Source organism: Callithrix jacchus, chromosome 8 (assembly GCF_049354715.1).
Source record: "Callithrix jacchus isolate 240 chromosome 8, calJac240_pri, whole genome shotgun sequence".
Taxonomy (NCBI): domain Eukaryota; kingdom Metazoa; phylum Chordata; class Mammalia; order Primates; family Cebidae; genus Callithrix; species Callithrix jacchus.
In genome coordinates this window covers 138,856,599-138,879,327 of record NC_133509.1, presented here as the reverse complement: position 1 = coordinate 138,879,327, position 22,729 = coordinate 138,856,599, and the positions used below count along the sequence as shown (strand labels likewise).

Sequence of the window (22,729 nt, the reverse complement as noted above, 5' to 3'; positions counted from 1 at the left end):
GAGAAGTGTCACCACGATACCAGATGCCACCTACTCTCACATAGCTCCAGGTCCCAGGCATCACAGGACACTGTCAGGTAAGGAAGGACCAGGCCCTGGCCTGGGAGACTGGCTCTGGGACCGGGGCACAGGATTGGCTAGGTAGAACGCTGGTTTCTCCTCCACCACCACTTCCACTCTTGTTGGCCTTCCTGGGGCCCTCAAGCTGCCTTGGGCTCATGGGCTACACCAAGAGGAGCACTTGCCTCTGCATTCTGGTTTGGTTTAGCCCATGAAGAGTCCAGCAACAGCTAAGAGACAAGGGAGTGAGGTCAGGATGCTTCTTCTCTAACCTCCCGCACACAGGGGCTCAAGAGAGGCCCAGCTCCCTAAGGCCCAGTCCTGCAGGCTGCACTCCCCGAATCCCTAAGGCACCCACTGAAAATGGTGGGCAACACATTACCCACCATGGCTTCCCATGGCCTGCCCACGCTGCCTGCAATGATCCCTTCAAGGGACGTACACACACAGGACAGGAGCGCTGCTCTCCACAAGAAGAGTGTGTCTGCATTTTGATGCCTCCCGGTGCTGTCTCCAGCACTGGAACTTCACTTCGGGAGACGGACATGTCATACTGCCTACACGATTCAAAACAGCCATGATCAAGGCAGCGGAGAAAGTCAACTGGGAAGGAAAGAAGCCCACGTCACTGCACAGCTTACCCTAACAGCTTCTGACGGGCGTTATCCTGAAGCTGCGCAACTCTCTCTGGCCCAAGATACTTGCATCCATTTGGTCCGTCACAGACTAGCTTGTTAACAGCAGCCCTGAGAATGTTAACCTGTAAATAAACAGCAACATAAACACTCGTATGGCTCCACCGTAACTGAATTTCATCCCATGTTAAATAACTCATAGCATTCAGGGTTAGTATTCTCTGTCATCAATATGGTTTATCCACTTGCCTTCTGAAGGCATCTTGACTGCTCTCAGTTTTTAGCAATTATGAATAAAGCTGCATTTGACATTCTCATATAAGTTCTATATGGATGCTAGTTTTCAAATATCTTGAATAAATACCTACAGATAGGATTCCTGGGTCATATGGGAGATGCAGGCTTCACTTCACATGAAACTGTCTTCTAAAATAGAGTAACTGATCTGCGTTCCCATCAACAATGAACAGAAGGTCCCCAGTCCCCCTGCACCACAGCCTTGCCATTGCTGGCTCCTGTCAGGTTTTGAATTTTTGCCATCCCAGTAGGTATGTGGTGGTACCTCACGGGAGTCTTCATGTGCATTTCTTAATGACATGGGCTTAGCATCTTTTCATGTGTTTACTGCCATCCATGTTTCAACTTTGTTGCTTGTTTTCTTATAATTGAGTTTTCAAAATTCCTTACATACTGTGGATACAAGTCCTTCATCAGATGTGTTCTTTGTAAATATTTTCTCCTAGTGTGCACCTTGTCTTCCTTTCCTCTTAAGGGGGCCTTTTGCAGAACAAGTTTTTAATTTCAATAAATTCCAACGTATCAATTTCCCCTTCACAGATTCTGCTTTGGGTGTTGTATTTACTCACTCATGCCACACCCAAAGTCACATAGATTTTCTGAATTTGCTTGTAGAACTTTAATCATTTTACATTTTCCCATTAGGTCTAGGGAAGCCCATAAGCCCCTTCTTGTGACCAGGCAATCACAACTTAACAGCTGCAGAGACAACACCGACACCTGGCCCAGATCAGCAGCAGCTGCCTCCTCAGCTCCTCCTGCCCACTCCCTGTCCCTTCAGTGTGGTGTGTCAACATCACCCGTCTCATGGAACTTTTAAGAAAGAAAGGTGATTGAGTACTTAGAGAGGAGCATTTCTCTATTTGTGGTGAAGGATCAGTTTTGATTTTCCTACTTTGTAAAATGCAGTAAAAATAAATTACTATAACAATGAAAGATTTTAATATACACAATATGAGCCCACATTTATCATTATTAGATTCAAATGACATACAAATACTTTGTGTATTTGTTACAGTTTCCCTGCCTACCTCTGCCACCTCGCCCCAGAGCTACTGTGGTGCCCAGAAAATGCTGCAAGCAGCTCAGCCCCAGGCCTCCACTCAGCATGGTCCCAAGGCTAGAAGGGCAGAGGGCAGAACCCCGTGTACTCCTTTCTCATGCCAAGTCAGGAAGTGGAACTAGCAAAGATGTTTTTGGAGAGGGACCCACAGCAGCCCTACGGCCCTGCTGTGGTGTAGCTGACTGCCCAGGAAAGCTTACCATGACACGGAATGAGGGATTCGGAGAGCACCATCTATCAGGAAGCTACTTTTCACAGGAAAGATACGTCAAATTGGCTAATTAAGGAGCAGTCCTCCAGGAGGGCGACCCCAGGAGGGACAAGAAATGTGGGCATCTCGAGGACCAAAGGTCTGCACAACAAGCTCCACGGCAGACTCTGCACTCACTGTCAGGTAAGCGAAACCAGAGAGAGATGGGGTTTTGGCGCCATGACGCTGCGCCGCCCTTACCTCGACAACGTCCTCCACACTGAACTGAACATCAAACGCAAGCTCCATGTCATGCTCAGGCAGGATGGGGGCCCCTGTGGTTGGATTCCACCCCAAACCACAAAGGACTCCAGTGTAGCACTTGCCATCATGATCGATCCTAAATGGAATGTTTTCAGAAGAGTACATTATTTCAGAACTGTTAAGACTACGTGTTTTACATGTAAAACTTGACCAATACAATTATCCTAAATTCTGCCAGCCCTAGTACAGCAATTAATTTCATTTGTGCATTTTTCTGCCAGTTTTTACAATAGAAATATATAGTTATAAAATATATATTTATAAGGATAGTAAGTTAAGTATTTTTATTAATACTTAATACTTAATTTTTATTAAAACTTTATTAAGTTTCTAATATGGTAGACAAGATAATGAAAAGAGTATTTTATCAAGAATGGGGTTTTTCTCCCCCTACCTTCAGATTCCTTCCATGGGTTAAATTCTTATTAGGGAGATTTCTGGAGAAAGGGCTACGCACATATTTGTGACTTGTGAAGCAAGTCTAGCACTCAGTGAACACCTAGAAAGTCTGTTCTGCCTTCTAATCCTAACACAGTGGTGCACAAAGCTTTGTATCCCAGTTTTATCACCACTCTTCTCTGACCACTGACACGTCCTGTCCCTTTTATCACTCCCTAAACCTGTTAGCCTCTCCGCTGCTGCTGCCACCAGCTTGGTCCAAGTCACCACCATTTTTAACCTCAACTTGGTAACAACTTTCTGACCAATTCCTCATCTCTTACACCTGCAACTTCCAATCTTGTTTCCATGGCACACACAGGGGTAGCTTTTCAGAACAAATCCAACAATATTACTCCCTTGCCTAAGGCGTCTCAGTAGTTTCCAACCACACTGTGGATTACAGCAGGGCCTACAAAGCCACAGTGTGACCCCAGCTCCACTTGGCTATTCTGAGTCATCTCAGGCGCATCTCACCTGCCAGGCTCCAGCTCCTCTGGATCCCTGTGGGCCTCTCTCAGTCTAAGAGCACAGACCCCTCCTACCCTCTCCTAAATGAGGCCCTTCCTCCCACACCTCCTCCCGTCTGCCTCACAGAGCCCCCCAGAGCCCTCTGCCCACCAGTTCTCATTTCCAGGCATTGCTATGGGTAGGGCCTCAGCTCAAATAGGTTCAATAAGTAATTATGCAATGAACAAACAGATATTCATATTGAATGCCTTTTAAAGTATTTTCCTAATTTTGACATTTAATCTTCAGATTTTTTTCCCATTATCTACGCCAATTAGTTTTTTCCAGCTTTATTGGAGCATAACTGACAAAAATTATAAACATTTAAGATGCACATGATGGTATTTTTTGTTTTATTTGAGACAAGGTTTCACTCTGTCATCCAGGCTAGAGTGCAGTGGTGTGATCTTGGCTCACTGCAGCCTCAACCTCCTGGGTTCAATGACCCTCCTGCCTCAGGTTCCTGAGTAGCTAGGATTACAGGAGCAAGCCCCCATACCCAGTGACTACAATTTTTTAAAACTAAGAAATAGCTCATAAACACGCTGTTGTAAGCCACACAGAATGTTAGTATGCAGTATGGCAGACTATATCTTCCAAAGATGGTGACCTTAGCAGGTCTCACCTCCTTCCTGTTCTTACAATGGGAAGCAGACACCTTCCAGTGATGAAATGGGTTGGTGATTCTGCACCTTCCGTCCAGATGCAACTGTGACTACAGAAAACTCACACTGTGTGGCTTCTGCAGCTACGTTACAAAAGGTGACACAGGCTTGGTGATATACTTAGGCTTTGTGTCTCCACCCAAGTCTCATCCTGAACTGTAGTTCCCATAATTCCCACATGTCACGGGGAGGGACCCTCTGGAAGGTAATTAATCGTGAGGATAACCACCCTCTCAGGATCTAGTGATAATGAGTGAATTCTCAGGAGATCTGATGGGTTTTTAAAATTTATTTATTTTACTTTAGGTGCATACTATATCTGGTATTTCTCCCCATGTTATCCCTCCCCACCCTCCCCCTCCTCCCCACCCCCGCTGTCTCTCCCCTACCCACCCCCCAACTGCCCCCAGTGTGTGATGCTCCTCTCCTTGAGTCCATACGTTCTTGCTGTTCAACATGCACCTATGAGTGAGAACATATGGTGTGTGGCAACCTAAACACTTGCACTCTATAGAGTTTCAAAAATAACACACTACATTATTCAAATCCTCAAAGCTGGTGTTTAAAAGAGGTGAAGCAGGAGCTTTGTCTAGTTAAAAAGGGAAGCGGGGCATCCAAAGTGACATGAGGGGAATGGAGCTGCTTCTGTATTAGCCAAGTCTCAGGCTGGCATGTGCTCAGCGTGCTGTTTGCTCCTGAGATAATCCCACTTCCACATGTGGCTCCCACACATCTGTCTCCCCACAAGGCTCCAAGAAACCTGAGCTTACAGAGACAGTTATCATATCATGACTGCAGAATCAGACAGGCCAAACCTCAACAGTTAAGGGTATACTAACTCATTCCAGAACCAGCCACTCAGAAACAAGTGCACGTGTAAATAAAACAGGGTGGGATATTTGTAAGTCATCATATGCCCATTCAGTAATATATGATGCAATTGTCAAAATGGATATTTACAAAGATATCATAATATCAAAACCCTGATTTTTGTGGGAAAAGAATACAGTATAACAAGAATCTAAAATAAAAATGAAATGTATACATACATATCAATTTAAAATAAGTATACTAAATACTGAAGTTTAAATCTATAAATTTTAAAATGTGTTAATTTTTCCCATTCAGCTTTTTCTAAGTTGTGTGTGTGTGTGTGTGTGTGTGTGTGTGCGCGTATTTTTTTTTAGATGGAGTCTCACACTATCACCCAAGCTGGAGTCCAACGGTGCAATCTCGGCTCACTGCAACCTCCACCTCCTGGGTTCAAGCGATTCTCCTACCTCAGCCTCCCAAGTGGCTGGGATTACAGGCGCCCACCACCATGCCTGGCTAATTTTTTATATTTTTTGTGGAGATGGGGTTTCACTATGTTGGCCAGGCTGGTCTCGAACTCCTGACCTCATGATCTGCCCGCCTCAGCCTCCCAAAGTGCTGGGATTACAGGTGTGAGCCACTGCGCCCAGCCCTAATATTTCAATATTTTTATGAAAAAATATTGTTACAACTGAAAAAAAAGCACTACACATTTTGAGATTACACTATCAGATTCTGAACAGGTATAATGGCAGAGAGGACTGAGCAAACGGTGGGTCCTTCCACCTGCCTTGACTGAACTCAGCCCCCTAGGTCTATGGACCACCCCCCATGCTCACCAGCTGACTAGAAAAGAAGAAAAGGGTAGCTTTCCATGCCCCCAACTCCTGAAGTGCTACCAGGCCTCCACTGCAGTCTTGCCATGGCCGTTTCCATCCTGTTCAGCAGAATGTGGGTTCCTAAAGACCAAATATTTCTCTTTTTCAGCCACCCCACCCCCTGCTCCACTAAAGCCTAGGTTAGTGGTTTCCCCACAGAGAATACTCTGTCAATCCCTAGTGTGCAAACAACACCTTACAAAGTGGCAGCCCCACTATGAGGGTGCCTTCAAGAGCTCTGCCATAGCATCACACACTCGTCTCTATCAAACTCTGGGAGAAATCCTGGCTTAATCGTGGCACTCAGAAAAGCCACAACCTGCTGGCAATCTGCCTTCTAATCTCATGGTTACCACGGGAAGGAGGACCGATGGGTTCTTGTTCACAACTGGTCACCAGAAAACTTGGAATCACATTCACTGCCCATTAACAATGGCATGTCCATCACCATGACGTTTATTTTGAGCCTCATTCCTAGCTCCTCCATTTTAAATTCTTTTGCCCCATTTTTGCCTCAAGCTCCTACGTGACACTGTGTGTACCTTTACAAGCTTTTTGAGCTTCTTTCAAAATCAGCCCAAGGGTAAATACATCAGTAACAATACAGGCTTCACCCCTAGGGGCTTCCATAAAGGCTTTCTCTCCAAAGAGAGCAAGGAGAGGCACCCATTTTTCCCATCCAGGTTCTTATTTTACAAAGCCCACAGAAGAAACGGATGCCCATACCTTAACTCCATCACCGGTGCAAATAACATGCTGAGGAGGGCTGGGAGGCCAGGGATAGGAGGCATCAGAGAAGTTTCTCTCAGCAGCATCGTAGATCCTGTTCAAGTCATGCTAAATCAACATTGGGCACTAACTCACACTGCTCAGGGCGGTGTTCCCTCCCGCCCACTCCTGCTCATCTGCAGGCATCCCTCCTCTGCTGAGTCTGCCTGTCCCCACAGGCCCACCCCAACAGTAAAGGACTCCCTGTGCTCTGTTCCCGCAGCAGCTTACAGAGACTCCACTATCATGCTTAAGCTTTTGCCCCACTTGGGGATAACTCTTCTATTTGGTTACTCTCTGCACCAGGCTGTTGGGTTTTTCCCACGGCCAAGAGCTTGGATGTCTTCTACTTTGAAGCCAAGCAGGTGGAAGGAATGAAAAATCCAGGAGTCAAGTATTAGTACTTCCCATGTCCTTGTATAAAAGGAAAAGTGAGAATGCTCCACTGCTTAAACTCACACCAGCCAAAGCACTCAGAAAACGGCCTAAAAGAACAGCAGGAAGTGTAGACTTGTCCCGTCAGTCATAGGATAAATTGTTCCTAGTAGCTGAAGTCAGGGTAGAGAAAAAAAGAGAGGACAAGGTATGAAGAAAAGCCTTAAATTACCGGTCGCGTTGACGGACAGGGAAGCTGCAACCAGCATCCTCTGGTGCAGGTCTTCAGGGGCGTCACTGATAATGACAGAGTTGATGCTCTCCTTCTCAATCCAAACACACCTAAAAGGCAGGAGCACCAGGACACGGAGTGACTGATCCACCAACCAGGCAATGTGCTCTGCCAACTCACAAGCAACCCATTTCAAAAACACAAATGGGCAACTGCGATGACAGACAGGAAGAAATACTTAACTCCCCACTCTCCTGCACACCTCCTTTCACTGGACCACCTTTTCACACAGGGAAGTCCTCAAGCTGGTCCTCAGCTCTCTTCCCTCTCTACTCCTTCCTGCATGATGCCAACCACTCCTTGGCCTGGGAACCACCCACACGCTCTGGATGACTGAACCTCTGCATCTGCTCGAGACCCTCTGTCCTGCACTGCCAACCCGTAAGGGCCATCACCTGCATCCTGGCAGAGGGAACTGAGTGTGGCCCACCTCACAGTTCCTCCATCACGTCTCAGCAGAAGCCTGCCACAGTCCCAGCAAGGGCACCCTTTATTTTTCCTCTTCCCTCATCACTGACTCTGATGCAGCTCCAGCCTTCTGCTTCCGCTTTGAAAGCGCTGGTGAAGCTGCTTCTGTACCTCCTGCCATGGACTCAGTCTCCCATCTTCCCACCCTGGATTATAGCAGGGACCAGCCTCAGAAGCATGTTCCTGCCTGAGATCTTTCTATTCTGAAATCCAGTGCTGGCTTCACACTGGGGCTCCTGAGACTGTAAGCACAGGCAGTTCCCCAGAGGCCTTCTGGAAATGCAGGCTCGTTTGCATGGCCCACGGGGACCTGGGCATCTGCATTTCCAATGCTCTCCCTGGAGGACATTTTGAGAAGCCAAGGCTTACCCAAAGGCATCATTCTAAAATCACAGAGTAAGGCTCATCAACCCTTTCAGGATGAAGTCTACAAACCTTGCCCTCGTCTGCCACAAGCTCTGCATCTCCCTTCCCCGACCCAATTCTCCAATCATACTAAACTTACCTGAGTTCCTCACATGTGCAAAGTCTGAAGCTCAGACCTATGCACTTGCCAGCGGAGCCACCCTCATCCCACCTCCCCTCTCTTCCTCCAGCACCTGCACCTGGGCTGATGCTTCTGCATCTACCAAGCCTCAGATTTCTCTGGAAAAGCTACACAGTCTTCCAAGGGTGGCTGGCGCCCACTAGATATTTTCATGATGTTCTGTGCCCTTATCAAGAGCCCTATCACCCTGTATTGTAGTTACCAACTTCCCCTACGTCTCCCCAACTGGATCCATAATTTTCATGAAGACGAACAACCACTTCTTGTTCACTACTGTTTGCCCCAAACCACACACTGCTCCTGGCATATGGTGGGCACTCACAGCTTTGCTGGATAACAATTGTAACAAGAACAAAAAAAAATGTAGTCTCTGATAAAAGATATGTCTTATGTAGAACGGCTTTCACATGAGAGAGAGAATACCTCAAATCAGAAGCTGGGAGAGAATGAGAGGTTAGAAAAGATAACACATTCCAACAGTTTAGATATAAAGATACACTATATTCTGATAAGGTCTATAAATAGGCAGAGAAAAAAATTCATGGAAAACTGCAGTTCATCATACCTGAATTTGGATATTCTGGTCAAGCTTTGGCACTTCAGCTCATAAGGGTTGAAAGGCCCGTGAAGCATAGCCTGCGTGCACAAAATGCAGGAAGTGTCACCAACAAACAAAATGGCCCCTACCATGAACTTTTAAACGCAAAATCAGCTCACCTTCAATGAAAAAAGGCATCTCATTCATAATGTCCTCAGATTCAGTTAAGAAAAAGTGCCTTGGGCCGGGCGCGGTGGCTCAAGCCTGTAATCCCAGCACTTTGGGAGGCCAAGGAGGGTGGATCACGAGGTCAAAAGATCAAGACCATCCTGGTCAACATGGTGAAACCCCGTCTCTACTAAAAATACAAAAAATTAGCTGGGCACGGTGGCGCGTGCTTGTAATCCCAGCTACTCAGGAGGCTGAGGCAGGAGAATTGCCTGAACCCAGGAGGCAGAGGCTACGGTGAGCCGAGATCGCGCCATTGCACTCCAGCCTGGGTAACAAGAGCGAAACTCCGTCTCAAAAAAAAAAAAAACAGTGCCTTAGGGAAGGTATTTCTCTGGGATGTGACTGACTCTCTTCAATGATTTCACTAACATTCCTCGAGATATATGTTTAAGAAAACCTTTGAACAACGACAAATAATTTAGTAAAAACACTATTATTTCAACTGCAGCAGATCAACGCAGTTGCAGAGGCAGACCTGAGCCCACACAGCCAGAGGCTGGGGAAACACAAGTGGAGTCCCTGAACAAGGGGACATCCCCGCCAGCCCTCTTCTCCAAGCAGGCGGGTAGCACCAGCTCCAACAGCCAGCCAGGGAGTCCAAGGCTGGGACCAGTCCTCTGAGTTCACACGCTGCGTTTTCTTTGGTCTGACAAAAAAGCAGATGTCAGGACGGTTTAAAAAAAAAAAAAAAAAAAAACTAGTCAAAGCTTCTCTCTGAACCCCACTGAATACTAAACTCTAGGGTTTTTTCCTATTATAATAGGATCCCTTATGAGAAATGTAACAGCATTAAAAACCAGAAAATAAAAACCACCATGACTACTGACTACAGCTCCTAGCATATAAACGTAGAGTGATACTAAGCTTTTAAATTGTATTTTAAAATTCCTACAATCACCTTACAGTTTGGAGTACCCAGTTTATTGGAGGAAAAGCTCTCTAACAAAATCCGGATGAGGTACTTCTCGTCATCTGTCACGGGAGTGGGCACAGAGCCATCCGTCATGTTTTCTACTGACTTGGAAAAGAGGCCCTTGAGAACTTCATGGCTTTGCTGAACAAACAAGAAAAGTTTGTTTTGTTAAAAAAAAAAAAAAGAAAAAGAAAAAAGATTACAAGCACTTTCTTCCAAACTAATCAAAATATTTCCTAGGCACAGTCTTACTCTGATTTCTATGTCACTAATTCAAGTACAGGGAAATAATGTTATCAAGTTCAAGAGTCAAAAGAAATAAGAAAAGACTTAGAACCTTATTTCTTCAAACAAAAGAAATCAGACAGCCTCTGTGACATTTAGCCATTAGAGAATTTAAGAGAAATAAACGCTTTTTTTTTTTTTTTTACAGTTTTTACAGTTTTTTGGTTTTTTTGAGACAGAGTTTCACTCTTGTCACCCAGGCTGGAGTGCAGTGGTGTAATCTCAGCTCACTGCAACCTCTGCCTCCTGGGTTCAAGCAATTCTCCTGCCTTAACCTTCCAAGTAGCTAGGATTATAGGTGCCCACCACCACGCCAGGCTAATTTTTGAATTTTCAGTAGAGATGGAGTTTCACCCTGTTGGTCAGGCTGGTCTGGAGAACTGCTGACCTCAGGTGATCCACCCACCTCGACCTCCCAAAGTGCTGACATTACAGGTGTGAGCCATCACACCCAGCCTACAGTTTTTTTAATTTTCTTTTTTCTTCTCTATCATTCCCAAGAAACATTTTTACAGGTCTTTTTAATATGTAAAATTTTGGTTTTACACTGGAAATATTAACGTAATTTCCTGAAGTGTTTTTATACAAATTAAATACAGAATTTAACCAGTACTCTGGCTAACATTTTGCTAGACTGTCCTTTCCTGATTCCCAGCACTCTTCATCCCCAGCTGAAATAAGAGAAGTAAAATAAAGGACCTTCAACATCAACTTCAAAAATGGCCTCTGATCACTGCAATTGATGCAGAAAAAGCACTTGATAAAATTCAACATTACTTCAAGATAAAAAAAAAATTCTCAGCAAATTAAGTATACAAGAAACATACCTCAACACAAGAAAGGCCATACATGACAAACTCACAGCAAACATCATGCTAAAGAGGGAAAAGCTGACATCTTTTCCTCTAAGAACTAGAACAAGACATGGATGCCCACGTTTACCATTTATATTCAACACAGTCCTGGAAGTCTTAGCCAGAGAAATCGGGCAAGAGGAAGAGAAGAAAGGGGATCCAAATTGGAAAAGAGCAAGTCAAAATGTCCCTCTCTGCGGATAACATCATCTTGTATATAGAAAAACCTAGAGACTCCACCACAAAACTCTTAGAGCCAACAAATGAATTCAGACGAGTCGCAGGATACAGAAATCAGCATACAAAAATCAGTAGCATTTCTATATACCAATAACTAACTAAAAAAAGACATCAAAAAAGCAATCCCATTTACAATACCTACAAAAATAAAATGAAATACCTAGGAATAAATTTAACCAAGGAGGTGAATGATCTCTATAATGAAAACTACAAAATACCAATTAAAGCAACTGAAGAGGACACAAACAAACAAGACATCCCATGTTTATGAACTGGAAGAATTTATATTGCTAAAATGACCATACTATCCAAAGCAAGCTACAGATTCAATACAACTCCAATCAAAATACCAATGACATTCTTCAAAGAAATAGAAAAAAGCAATCCTAAAGTTCATATGGAACCACAAAAGACCCCAAAAGCCAAAGCAATCCTGAGCAAAAAGAACAAAGCTGGCTCAAGCCTGTAATCCCAGCGCTTTGGGAGGCCGAGGCGGGTGGATCACGAGGTCAAGAGATCGAGACCATCCTGGTCAACATGGCGAAACCCCGTCTCTACTAAAAATACAAAAAATTAGCTGGGCATGGTGACGTGTGCCTGTAATCCCAGCTACTCAGGAGGCTGAGGCAGGAGAATTGCCTGAACCCAGGAGGCAGAGGTTACAGTGAGCCAAGATCACGCCATTGCACTCCAGCCTGGGTAACAAGAGCGTAACTCCGTCTCAAAAAAAAAAAGAGAGAAAGAAAGAAAGAACAAAGCAAGAGTCATCATGGTACCTGACTTAGAAACACACTACAAAGCTATGGTAACCACAACAGTATTATACTGGCATAAACACAGCCACACAGATGACCAACAGAACAGAACAGAGAACCCATAAATAAAGCCACACATTTACAGACAACTGATTTTCAACGAAGGCTCCAAGAACAGTCACTGGGGAAAGGATAGTCTCTTCAATAAATGGTGCTGGGAAAACTGGACATTCAAATGCAGAAGAGTAAAATTAAACTCCTATCTCTTGCCATATATAAAAATCAACTCAAAACGGGTTAAAGACTTAAATGTAAGACCTAAAACTATAAAAACTACTAGAAGGAAACAAGGAGAAGTACTTAGCAGACTGATCTGGGCAAGAATTTTATGGTCAAGACTTCAAAAGCAGAGGGAACAACGACCAGACAACTGAAACTATATTGCACTAAAAGCCTTCCGTATAGTGAGGGAAACATCAACAGAATGAAGAGACAACCTGCAGAATAGGAGAAAAGATTTGCAAACTACTCATCTGACAAAGGACTAATATCCAGAATATACAAGGAACTCAAACAGCAAAAAAGCAAATAATCCAATTAAAAAATGGGCAAAGGATCTGAACAGACATTTCTTAAAAGAAGACATACAGGCCAGGTGTGGTGGCTCATGCCTGTAATCCCTGCACTTCAGGAGGCCGAGGCAGGCGAATCACCTGAGGTTGGGAGTTCAAACTAGCCTGACCAACATGGAGAAACCCTGTCTCTACGAAAAATACAAAATTAGGCTGGGCAAGGTGGCTCACACCTGTAATCCCAGCACTTTGGGAGGCCAAGGCAAGCAGATCACCTGAGGTCAGGAATTCAAGACCAGCCTGGCCAACATGGTGAAATCCCATTTCTACTAAAAATAACAAACAAACAAACAAACAAAAGGCCAGGTGTGGTGACAGGTGCCTGTAATCCCAGCTACTCAGGAGGCTGAGGCAGGAGAATCACTTGAACCCGGCAGGCAGAGGCTGCAGTGAACTGAGATCACATCACTGCACTCCAGCCTGGGCAACAAGAGTGAAACTCTGTCTCAAAAAAAAAAAGAAAGACATACAAATAACCAAGAAATATATGGAAATGATCAACAACACTAATTATCAGGGAAATTCAAATCAAAACCATAATGAGAGATATCATCTTACCCTAGTTAGAATGGCTGTTATGAAAAAAAAACAGAAAGTAAATGCTGGTAAGGATGCTGAGAAAAGGGGATTCTTACACACTCTTGGTGGCAAGGTAAATTATTACAGTCTTTATCGAAAACAGTGTGGAAGTTACTCACAAAACTAAACACAGTAGGCACATACAATCCAGCAAGCCCACTACTGGGTATTTATCCAAAGGAAAGGAAATCAGTACATCAGAGATATCTGGACCCCCAGGATTACTGCAGCACTGGTCACAATAGTCAGGATACGGAACCAGCCTAGGAGTCGGTCAGCAGATGAAAGGATGATGAAAATACAGTATATACAAAATAAAATACCATTCAGCCAGCAAAGGAAAAAGTCCTGTCATTCTTGGCCACATGGTTGAGCCTGCAGGACAGTAAGTCAAGCAAAGTCAGTCAGGCCCAGAAAGATAAACACGACACGTTCTCACTTATGTGTGGGAGCTAAAAAAAAAAAAAAAAAAAACTGAACTTATGGAAATAGGTTCAATACCTATTTCCCACCCAGTAGGACTGTGGGTACTTGCGGCTGGGAAGGACAGGGGAAGGGGAGGACAGAGAGAAGTTGGTTAACAAACACAAAATTGCAGCTGGACTGGAGGAATAAGCTCTTGGGGTCAGTACGGCTACCTATAATGTGTATTTTCAAAAAGCAGAAGAAAGGTCTTCGATGTTTACAACACAAAGAAATAATATCTGATGGGACAGATTTGCTAATCAACCTCAATTGATCATTACACATTATATACACATATTGAAATACCATTCCATATCCCATAAAGACGTACAATTATTATGTGTCAACTGAAAAAGGAAAAAAGTGGCCTCTCAAACGTGCAGATCATGAAAAACAACTCTAACACTGATTTTGAAAGAAATCGTTGAAAGAAACTTTGGAACGTTTGAAATATTTGAAATGTTTTATTAACTACTTCCATTAGGGAAATAAATCTTGGAATCCATTTTTAAAACTCCCCATATATAAAACATATTCAAATCTATCCTAAAAAGATAAAAAGCTGAAGAGGAGGCTGGGTACAGTGGCTCACACCTGTAACCCTAGTCCTTTGAGAGGCTAAGGCAGGAGGATCCCTGGAGCCCAGGAGTTTGAGACCAACCTGGGCAACACAGGGAGACCCTGTCTCTACTTAAAAAAAAATAATAATAATTTTTAAAAAGAAATAAAAAAGCCAAATAGGAGACCAACAAAAACAATATCCAGCCACCATAATTTTGTCTCAGAGAAATCTAGAAGACATTTAAATTGGTGCCACCAGTCTTAACACAAGTACAGCACAGCAAATGGTGAAGAGGAACACTGTCTGCCTCCTCCTCCTCAGTGTCCACAGAGGAAGGAAAGTCCGCCCCATTTTCTCACACCAACACGTGCTCCAGCAAGGGCAGCAGCACACACCTTGGACTCATAGCACTCCTCCGTGAGCTCAGCATAGCCTTGCTGGATGAGGACGTCTCTTATGTTGATGGCATCCTGGACCCCCGAGTACTGGTACACATCCACATGCAGGACGCTGTGCACCACAGAGAAGACCTTCACAAGAAGCGTGCCGCTGCTCACCAGAGAGGCAAACCACTGGCTGGCCCCGTCACTCCAGTGCTCACCACAAACGAGAGATTTTGCCGACGGTCTCATTTTGCAAATCTTAAATTCCAAAGCCTACAGGACAGAAGGGCACAGCTCAAATAGCTTTATAAATGAGCAAACACTCATCCCAAATACCACTGAAAACAGACCTTGTTCAGGTATTTTCAACAGTGTTCTCATAAAAGTCCTAATAAAACCGATTTGGGTGGTGAGAACTTCCTAAAGAAACTTGATAATGCTTTTTAACAAACGATGAACATTTAGAATAATTTTTAGGTTGTCTTTGTACGGATGGTAAGGGCATGTGTGACTATGTATCTGGCCTACCTAAAAGGTCTGTCTGGTTTTAACATAACCAGAAAACTTAGAAACAGTATTAGAAAACACTACTGGATCAAAACAACTTTTTGTTTTTTTTTTTTTTGCTAAATCTGAAACCTTTTACATATTTTTTGAAAAGCAGAAACCAAATTTGGTTAATGTGACAAAACAAGTCCCTTCCCTGTTCTAGGCCTTAGCTCCCCTATCTGCAAGCCAAGGCGGGGCACCCTAGGACCCTGGAACCCTGTCTAGCATTCAGCATTCATTCCCTAGAGTCTTCTCTATCTTACCTGGAAAGGAAGTTCAAGAAATTGACAGGGAATCTCCATCAAAAGATGCAGATCTACATGAGACCTATTGCCATAATCTACAAAGAATACCTAAAAAATAAAGCAAGCACACACTTTAATCCGGGGTCAAAAACAATGTCCTACCTGAGCAATAGCAATAGAGCAGTCTGCTCCAATCCTACCGTTACAGAACTCTTAGAGTAACCTGAGCTTAAATCCACATATCAATGAGGGAAGCAGACTACTTTGCTAACTGTATTTTCAATTTAATTTCCACCTATCATTATAAAAGATATTTGATAAACTGCTGTATGTCTGTCTCATTTCCCTTCCAGTGACTTGTTACAGAAAAACATACCTCAGCAGAATTTCCAGAAACATAAAGGACTTGAGCCCTAAAGTAGCTTTGTTTGCCAAAAACAGCAAAAGGTGCCAGACAGACCAAGTCTGGATGTGGGTGAGTGGGCAAGGGCATCAATGTCAGCTGGTTGATTTCAGCGGTCAGCTTTTTCAGAATCTCTGCGTTTTTTTCATCAATCCTATATCCCCAAAAGTGTCCTACTTCAACCACCTAAAAAGGAAGAGGAGGAGCGGAGATGAAATAGAGAAAGGACTTTGATAAGGAGGAAAACGAGCTTGAATCATAGACCTGACACCCTGTGCTGAACCACATCTCACCAGCTTACTCCTCAGAACGTAAGTATTCTACAGGTTTTTAATAGGTGTTTATAAAACAAACAGAGGGGGTCCCCTGGTAATGTGTGAAAGATACTCTTTTCTTGGAGGTACAAGATTCATTCTCACATAAAGGTTCTGAGACCATACAATCATTTCAGCCGGGCACAGTGGCTCACACCTGTAATCCCAGTACTCTGGGAGGCAGAGGTGGACAGACCACTTGAGGTCAGGAGTTCGAGACCAGCCTGGCCAACATGGTGAAACCCCTTATCTACAAAAATTAGCTGGGCATGGTGGCACACACCTGTAATCCCAGCTACTTGGGAGACTGAGGCAGGAGAATCGCTTGAACTGAGAAGGCAGCCATTGCAGTGAGCAGATATTGCACCTCTACACTCCAGTCTGGGTGACACAGCAAGACTCTGTCTCAAAAATATACATACTTTTTTTTCCCTCTAACATGTATCTTGTTAAATCTGATTATGTCATAATTTTAAATGTACTTGATATTTTGAAAATTAACTTTGATTCTAGAATAAACGTTTCATTTTCCATTTTAGCCATATTTCAAGTTAACAAGTACAGTCATAATTCAAGCTCACCCACATTAACAAGATTACCAATGTGCACAAGTTGCGCGTGTGTGTAAACTTCCTGTATGTAACACGACGATTTTAAATTAAGAAGGAAAAGCTCAATTACTTCATCCTTACCTCGGTGACATCAATAGTCAGAAGGAGATCTGTAACTGTCTGGGACCTGTCTGATGTGTTAAGGGAAACTTGCATAGGGTCTACCGTCTGCTTCTGAAAGTCCACATTCACCCTATGTAATATGAATTTTTAAAAAATAAAAATAAAACTTTATAAGGAAAACACATTTACATATGTGAAATTATCACTTGAACTATTCTAATATTTCTACAAGGAAAAAGCATTTTAATAAAATACCTAAGTCAAAGATGACAAATTTGATTTCGTCTCAAACATTAATTTCTGCTGGCTTCTGAAGGGCTCTGGAAGAGGCACACACCCCAACAATTATATACTCCACTCCAGGAACACATTATGAAGGGAAAGACTCTCCGGGAATATCTACATTCAAGGGTATACATTCTAAATCTCAGAACTGCGATGTTTCCTAACTTGTGTTTTCAAATGTGCATCATGACCTTTAGAAAAGTACAAGAATCCATGCTTGGCCTGATGCTACATTAGAAAACACACACGTGATTTTCCAACAAACCCCAAAAATAAAATTTTCCCTTAAAGGCTAAAGATAGTAAATGCTAAACAACTGAAATACAAAAGATAAATTTGATAGAAAACAAAAATTTCCTTCCTTAATACTTTATTCTGAAATGAAGATAATTATAAAAAAGATTCTGATCCAGCTCTTTCCTCATCTCCAGACCCATTTTTAATGAGTGACTCCCTGGCATTCAATCACAAAAGTAAACTGAATCTGACCTCACTAGAATAGGCACGGTCTTCTCTACATGAAGGACTGAACCCACTACACTCCCAAATTCTCAGAAACCAAGTCACACACTGGGTGAAGTCAGATGGAACAGATTTCCCTTCCTCCACCTGCTCCTCAGATTCCTATTAAGTTCCTCTCGAAACTGAAAACTCTACCATGAAGAAATAATAAATGAGACTTCCCACATATGTGATTATGGGGACATGGCCAAAAGGCAAGCAGTCTGTCACAAATATCATGGGTGACTTAGTTTGGTCTAAGAGAAGACCTACCAGGGTGACAGCTGCTGCATGCAGTAAGCTGCCCCTGCCCTGGGCTGAGGAGCCCTACAGACATCCCCAGCCCTGCACCACTCTCTGGGCTCTGGGTGGGCACAGGAAAGATGTCCTTTGGCAAGGAAGGGCAGCTTGCACTGGTAAGCAACTAGGTGCCCCCAGCTGCTTCCATTATGTCCCACTGTCTGCTGTGTTGAGGAAAAAGAATGTCCCACATTGCTTAAAAAGAGAATTCTCAAAAGAAAATGCGTAATCCTATCTAGAAAGAAATGAAATTAACATTAGATTTAATCCCTACTATTTAAACTAAAATTTACATAAAATGATATCACTCAATCCTCTCAACAGCCTTCACCTTTTTTTTTTTGAGACAGAGTCTCACTCTGTCACCCAGGCTGGAACCTCCACCTCTTAGGTTTAAGCAATTCTCCTGCCTCAGCCTCCCACACAGCTGGGATTACAGGCACCCACCACTGCACCCAGCTAATTTTTTTGTATGTTTAGTAGAGACGGGGTTTCACCATGTTGGCCAGGCTGGTTTTGAACTCCTGACCTCAAGTGATCCGCCCACCTTGGCCTCCCAAAGTGTTAGGATTACAGGTGTGAGCCACCACACCCAGCCAGTTATCATTTCTATTAAACAGAAAAAAACTGAGGTTCAGAGAGGTTAGGTAATGTGCCCAGGTACACACAGTGAGGAGATGACACAACCAGGATTCAACAGCAGCTCCACCGGCCACAACAGTGCCCTTTTTTTTTTTTTTTTTAAGACAGCATCTTGTTCTGTCGCCCAGGCTGGAGTGCAGTGGTGCGATCTCAACTGACTGCAAGCTCTACCTCCCAGGTTCAAGAAATTGTTCTGCTTCAGCCTCCTTAGTAGCTGGGATTACAGACGTGTGCCACCAAGCCCAGCTAATTTTTGTATTTTCAGTACAGATGGGGTTTTACCACACTGGCCAGGCTGCTCTCAAACTCTAGCCTCAAATGATCCGCCTGCCTCCGCCTCCCCAAGTGCTGGGATTACAGGGGTGAGCCACTGCATCCAGCCAAGCCAGTGCTTTTAACATGAGCTGAAGCAAGGTCAGATCAATAGCCGTTTTAAAATAATATCTGAAAATGTGAAAGCAGGTAGAGCGTGTCTGCCGCCTCCCTCCCAAAAATACCTTGTGTTCCTGAGCTTTGAGATATTCCTGCCTTGCACCTTCCCTTCGATTTCCTCTGCAGAATGAACGTTGAGTTCAAGTGAAACTTTTAGCTGAGACATCTTAATTGCCATATACACTGCAGGAAGGGTTTTAAATCTCTCTGTTGGATTTCTTGAAAAGTCCACAAAGGCTCTGCTCCACAAATGTAAATTTAAAAATAAATATATCAGGCATCTGATTTTAAAAACTGCATATTAATTTCTCTCAAGATTAGACAGAAATTCTGCCACATCTCTCTTCAAAATGCCAGTAACTCTTCAATCTATAATTAATCAATAACATTTATTAATTTCTCCAATACAAATTAATTTAAGAGAAATAAAAGTTATGATGACATGTCATTAGACCAAAACCAAGCATCATTCTTGTAAAATATAATGCAGAATAAACACTAAAGTCACATGGAATTTTTGGCTAAGAAATCTTACGTCATAATTACTTTCACAATTACAAAAGAATGTTCATGATTATAACAGAATGTCTGTCTTTACTATCATAAAACAGATACAGAAAACCACACAAATGTATAGCTCAGTGATCTCTGCAATCCCCCTTCAAAATAACTATCACATCTATTACCAAGTCATAGAGTCCAGATCTATGTCCCTGCCCAAATCTCATGTCCAACTATGATCCCCAATATTAGATCTATGGCCCTGCCCAAATCTCATGTCCAACTGTAATCCCCAATATTACAGGAGGGGGTTGGTGGGAGGTGACCAGATCATGGGCGAGGATTTCCCCTTGCTGTTCTCGTGATAGTGAGTGAGTTCTCACGAGATCTGGTTATCTGAAAGTGTGTAGCCCCTTTCCCTTGCTCTCTTCCTCCCACTCCAGCCGTGTAAAACATGCCAGCTTCCCCTTCACCTTTCACCATGATTGTAAGTTTCCTGAGGCCTCCCCAGAAGCAGCAGCCTATAGAGCCTGCAGAATCATGAGCCAATTAAACCTCTTTCTTTTATAAATTACCCAGCTTCAGGTATTTCTTTGTAGCACTGCAAGAACAGAATAAAACACCAAGTAATGTTGATAAATGCCCTCCCTTGCCCCAGCCCATATTTCCATGTCCCATTCCAGTTCCATCTCTGGGGCATGAGCAGCAGGCATGGAGCAAAAGCTGCCTGCTGGATGTGCCAGGCATAAAGAAGGCAGTGTCAAGCCTACCTTGCTATGCATGCATGTTCTAATGCTCCTGGGTCCCCACATCGTCACAGAGCCACAAAAACAGACCTGGGCCCCTTTCACTACTATAAAAATCGTCCTGTAGTGAGATCTCTCCTGGAAATGTCCACCCTGAGCAGTTTGGAGAGATGTCCCACAGGAAAGCTGTGTGGAGCAGGTACCTGAAGGGACCCTGACCCGCTCCACCTTCCTCCCGCCCCACCCTCTTCACTCATAAATGTGCGCCTTTTCCTTCTACCCACTGCCTGTTCGAGCACTTCTGCTTTATCTCCTTTCTTTACAGTCTCTCCTAAGACTCCGCTGAAGTAACTTTAAACTCCAGACCTCAGCATCTGCTCTTCACAGCTCCATCCTCCCCAGTATCCAGGCTGGAAAGCCAGATACTCTTGGGCTCCTCTCTCTTCTTTGCCCTCCACATGCAATCACCAGCCAAATCCAAGGCATCCTCCTTCCCATTTGTTGCCTCCTTTTCACATCAAATACCACCGTTCTGGCTTCACATCTCAGTACCTCCGCTTTGGACTACTGCTAAGACAGCAGGCCGGCTTCTTCTCCTGTCTCAACCTTCCCCTTATCCCTGAGTAAGGTCCATAAAACAGTTCTGGTCAGAACACTCAAAGGACTCCAAGTCCCCATCTAGTCATGTTCACACTCATCAATCTGCCACAGAAGACTGTCCCAAAGTCAGCATCTGACCTCTTCAAAATAGACTCCATCTGACACAGCAGCTCCACCCAAACGGCTGCCAGCTTTGTGTGCACAGTCTCGGCTTTCCCCCATCAAGATCAGTTCATGCCTGCCTCCCACTGGAACACCACCCCGACCCTGCTGCACCACCCCTGCACTGGCCACCACACCAGCCCAAGACCTCACAGCCTTCCAACGTCCACTCGAGAAAGTCTCAAATGAATGTTACTGCTCTGACACTGGGGCCTAGATAGCATGTCTTCTTCTGCCCTCTGGGGCTCTCCCATGACTTCTCACAGCAGGCAAATGTCTGAAACTAATTTGTCTCTCCACTCCTACCATGAAGTTGAAAGCTTCTGAGAGAATGTGATGTGCCCATGGACCCTTCGCACTGCAGAGTGCTACATGAAGTCAGCCCTCCTCTATGCCAAAAGAAATACAGTTCTTACTCTTTCAATCACTCTACCCTCCTTTGCCTCTCCTGAATCCCAAGAACTGGTACTGGTATAACCAGAAAGAATACTGTTACTTCCCCCGCCCCCCCCAAAAAAAACTGGTGTGACATTTGTATTAGGACTAGAAAGCTGGAAATATGAAGAATGCAAAAGATATAGTTAAATACCTATTTTTAAAAAAAGGTCCCACACAGGCTGGGCATAGTGGCTCACACCTGTAATCCCAGCACTTTGGGAGGCTGAGGCAGGCAGATCACCTGAGGTCAGGAGTTTGAGACCAGCCTGACCAACCTGGAGAAACCCTGTCTCTACTAAAAATACAAAATCAACCAGGCCTGGTGGCACATGCCTGTGATCCCACCTACTCAGGAGGCTGAGGCAGGAGAATCGCTTGAACTCCACAGGCGAAGGTTGCGGTGAGCCGAGATTGTCCCATTGGACTCCAGACTGAGCAACAAGAACGAAACTTAGTCTCAAAAAAGAAAAAGAAAATACGTCCCAGACAGAAAGAACAAGAAACAAACACAGAACCCAACCCGGTTGTAAAGATGAGTGGACAAAAAGATGCCGCAATCTGATGGGAGCCAAGACCTCTGAGCACTCACATCAGTCAAAGGAACCTCACCCAGCTAAGTGAACACACAATATTCAAGAATGAGTTTAGCTGTGTGATTCCAGCTTTAAGTAAGTGACTTTACATATGTGACTAAGAATCTTACTATAATTTACATCAGAATATTTAAGAAAAGTTCAGACACTACAAGTTTAATTCATTAATTCTCTCGTTAAAACACTTAGGAAGGTTTTGCTTGTTAGGGAGTTGTGTGTTTGCCTCATGAGGCATTTACAGGCCTATAAAGAAAATCAATATATTAATCATAGAAATGGAACTGAAAATTCTGGAGAGAATTACTCCAAATTGAAAACTGACTTAATGTTCACCTTGAATGAATTGGACATTAAAGAAAAAGTGTTTGTTCTTATTTACAAAGCTTTGTCAAATTAAATAAAAATTTCTAAAACATTTACAGAACACTGGAAAAAATTCCTAACTTTAAAAATTAAAAACTTTAAGCTTTTTGGTACATAAACATTTCCTGTTAGAAATAAAAACTCAGTGATACTCCAAAACCCACCATTTGTTCCTTACATGCAGTAAGTAGGGCCAAACCGAGTTTTTACAACGTTTGCCT

General features: G+C 43.6%; 1 protein-coding gene across 6 annotated transcripts in view; it reads right to left on the bottom strand.

The window, feature by feature from the left end:
- TDRD9 (tudor domain containing 9) overlaps positions 1–22,729 on the bottom strand; it is a 140,444-nt gene that overhangs the window by 9,326 nt on the left and 108,389 nt on the right. For all 6 annotated transcript variants that reach the window (XM_035261663.3, XM_078335877.1, XM_035261669.3 and 3 more), the window contains 11 exons: positions 19,171–19,344; positions 16,964–17,075; positions 15,931–16,143; positions 15,573–15,662; positions 14,773–15,033; positions 9,991–10,146; positions 8,889–8,959; positions 7,249–7,358; positions 6,600–6,696; positions 2,507–2,645; positions 702–820 (listed from right to left, as the gene is read on the bottom strand). In XM_035261663.3, coding sequence (XP_035117554.1) covers positions 702–820; positions 2,507–2,645; positions 6,600–6,696; positions 7,249–7,358; positions 8,889–8,959; positions 9,991–10,146; positions 14,773–15,033; positions 15,573–15,662; positions 15,931–16,143; positions 16,964–17,075; positions 19,171–19,344 — 1,542 coding nt within the window. The remainder of the gene's footprint in view (positions 1–701; positions 821–2,506; positions 2,646–6,599; positions 6,697–7,248; positions 7,359–8,888; positions 8,960–9,990; positions 10,147–14,772; positions 15,034–15,572; positions 15,663–15,930; positions 16,144–16,963; positions 17,076–19,170; positions 19,345–22,729) is intronic.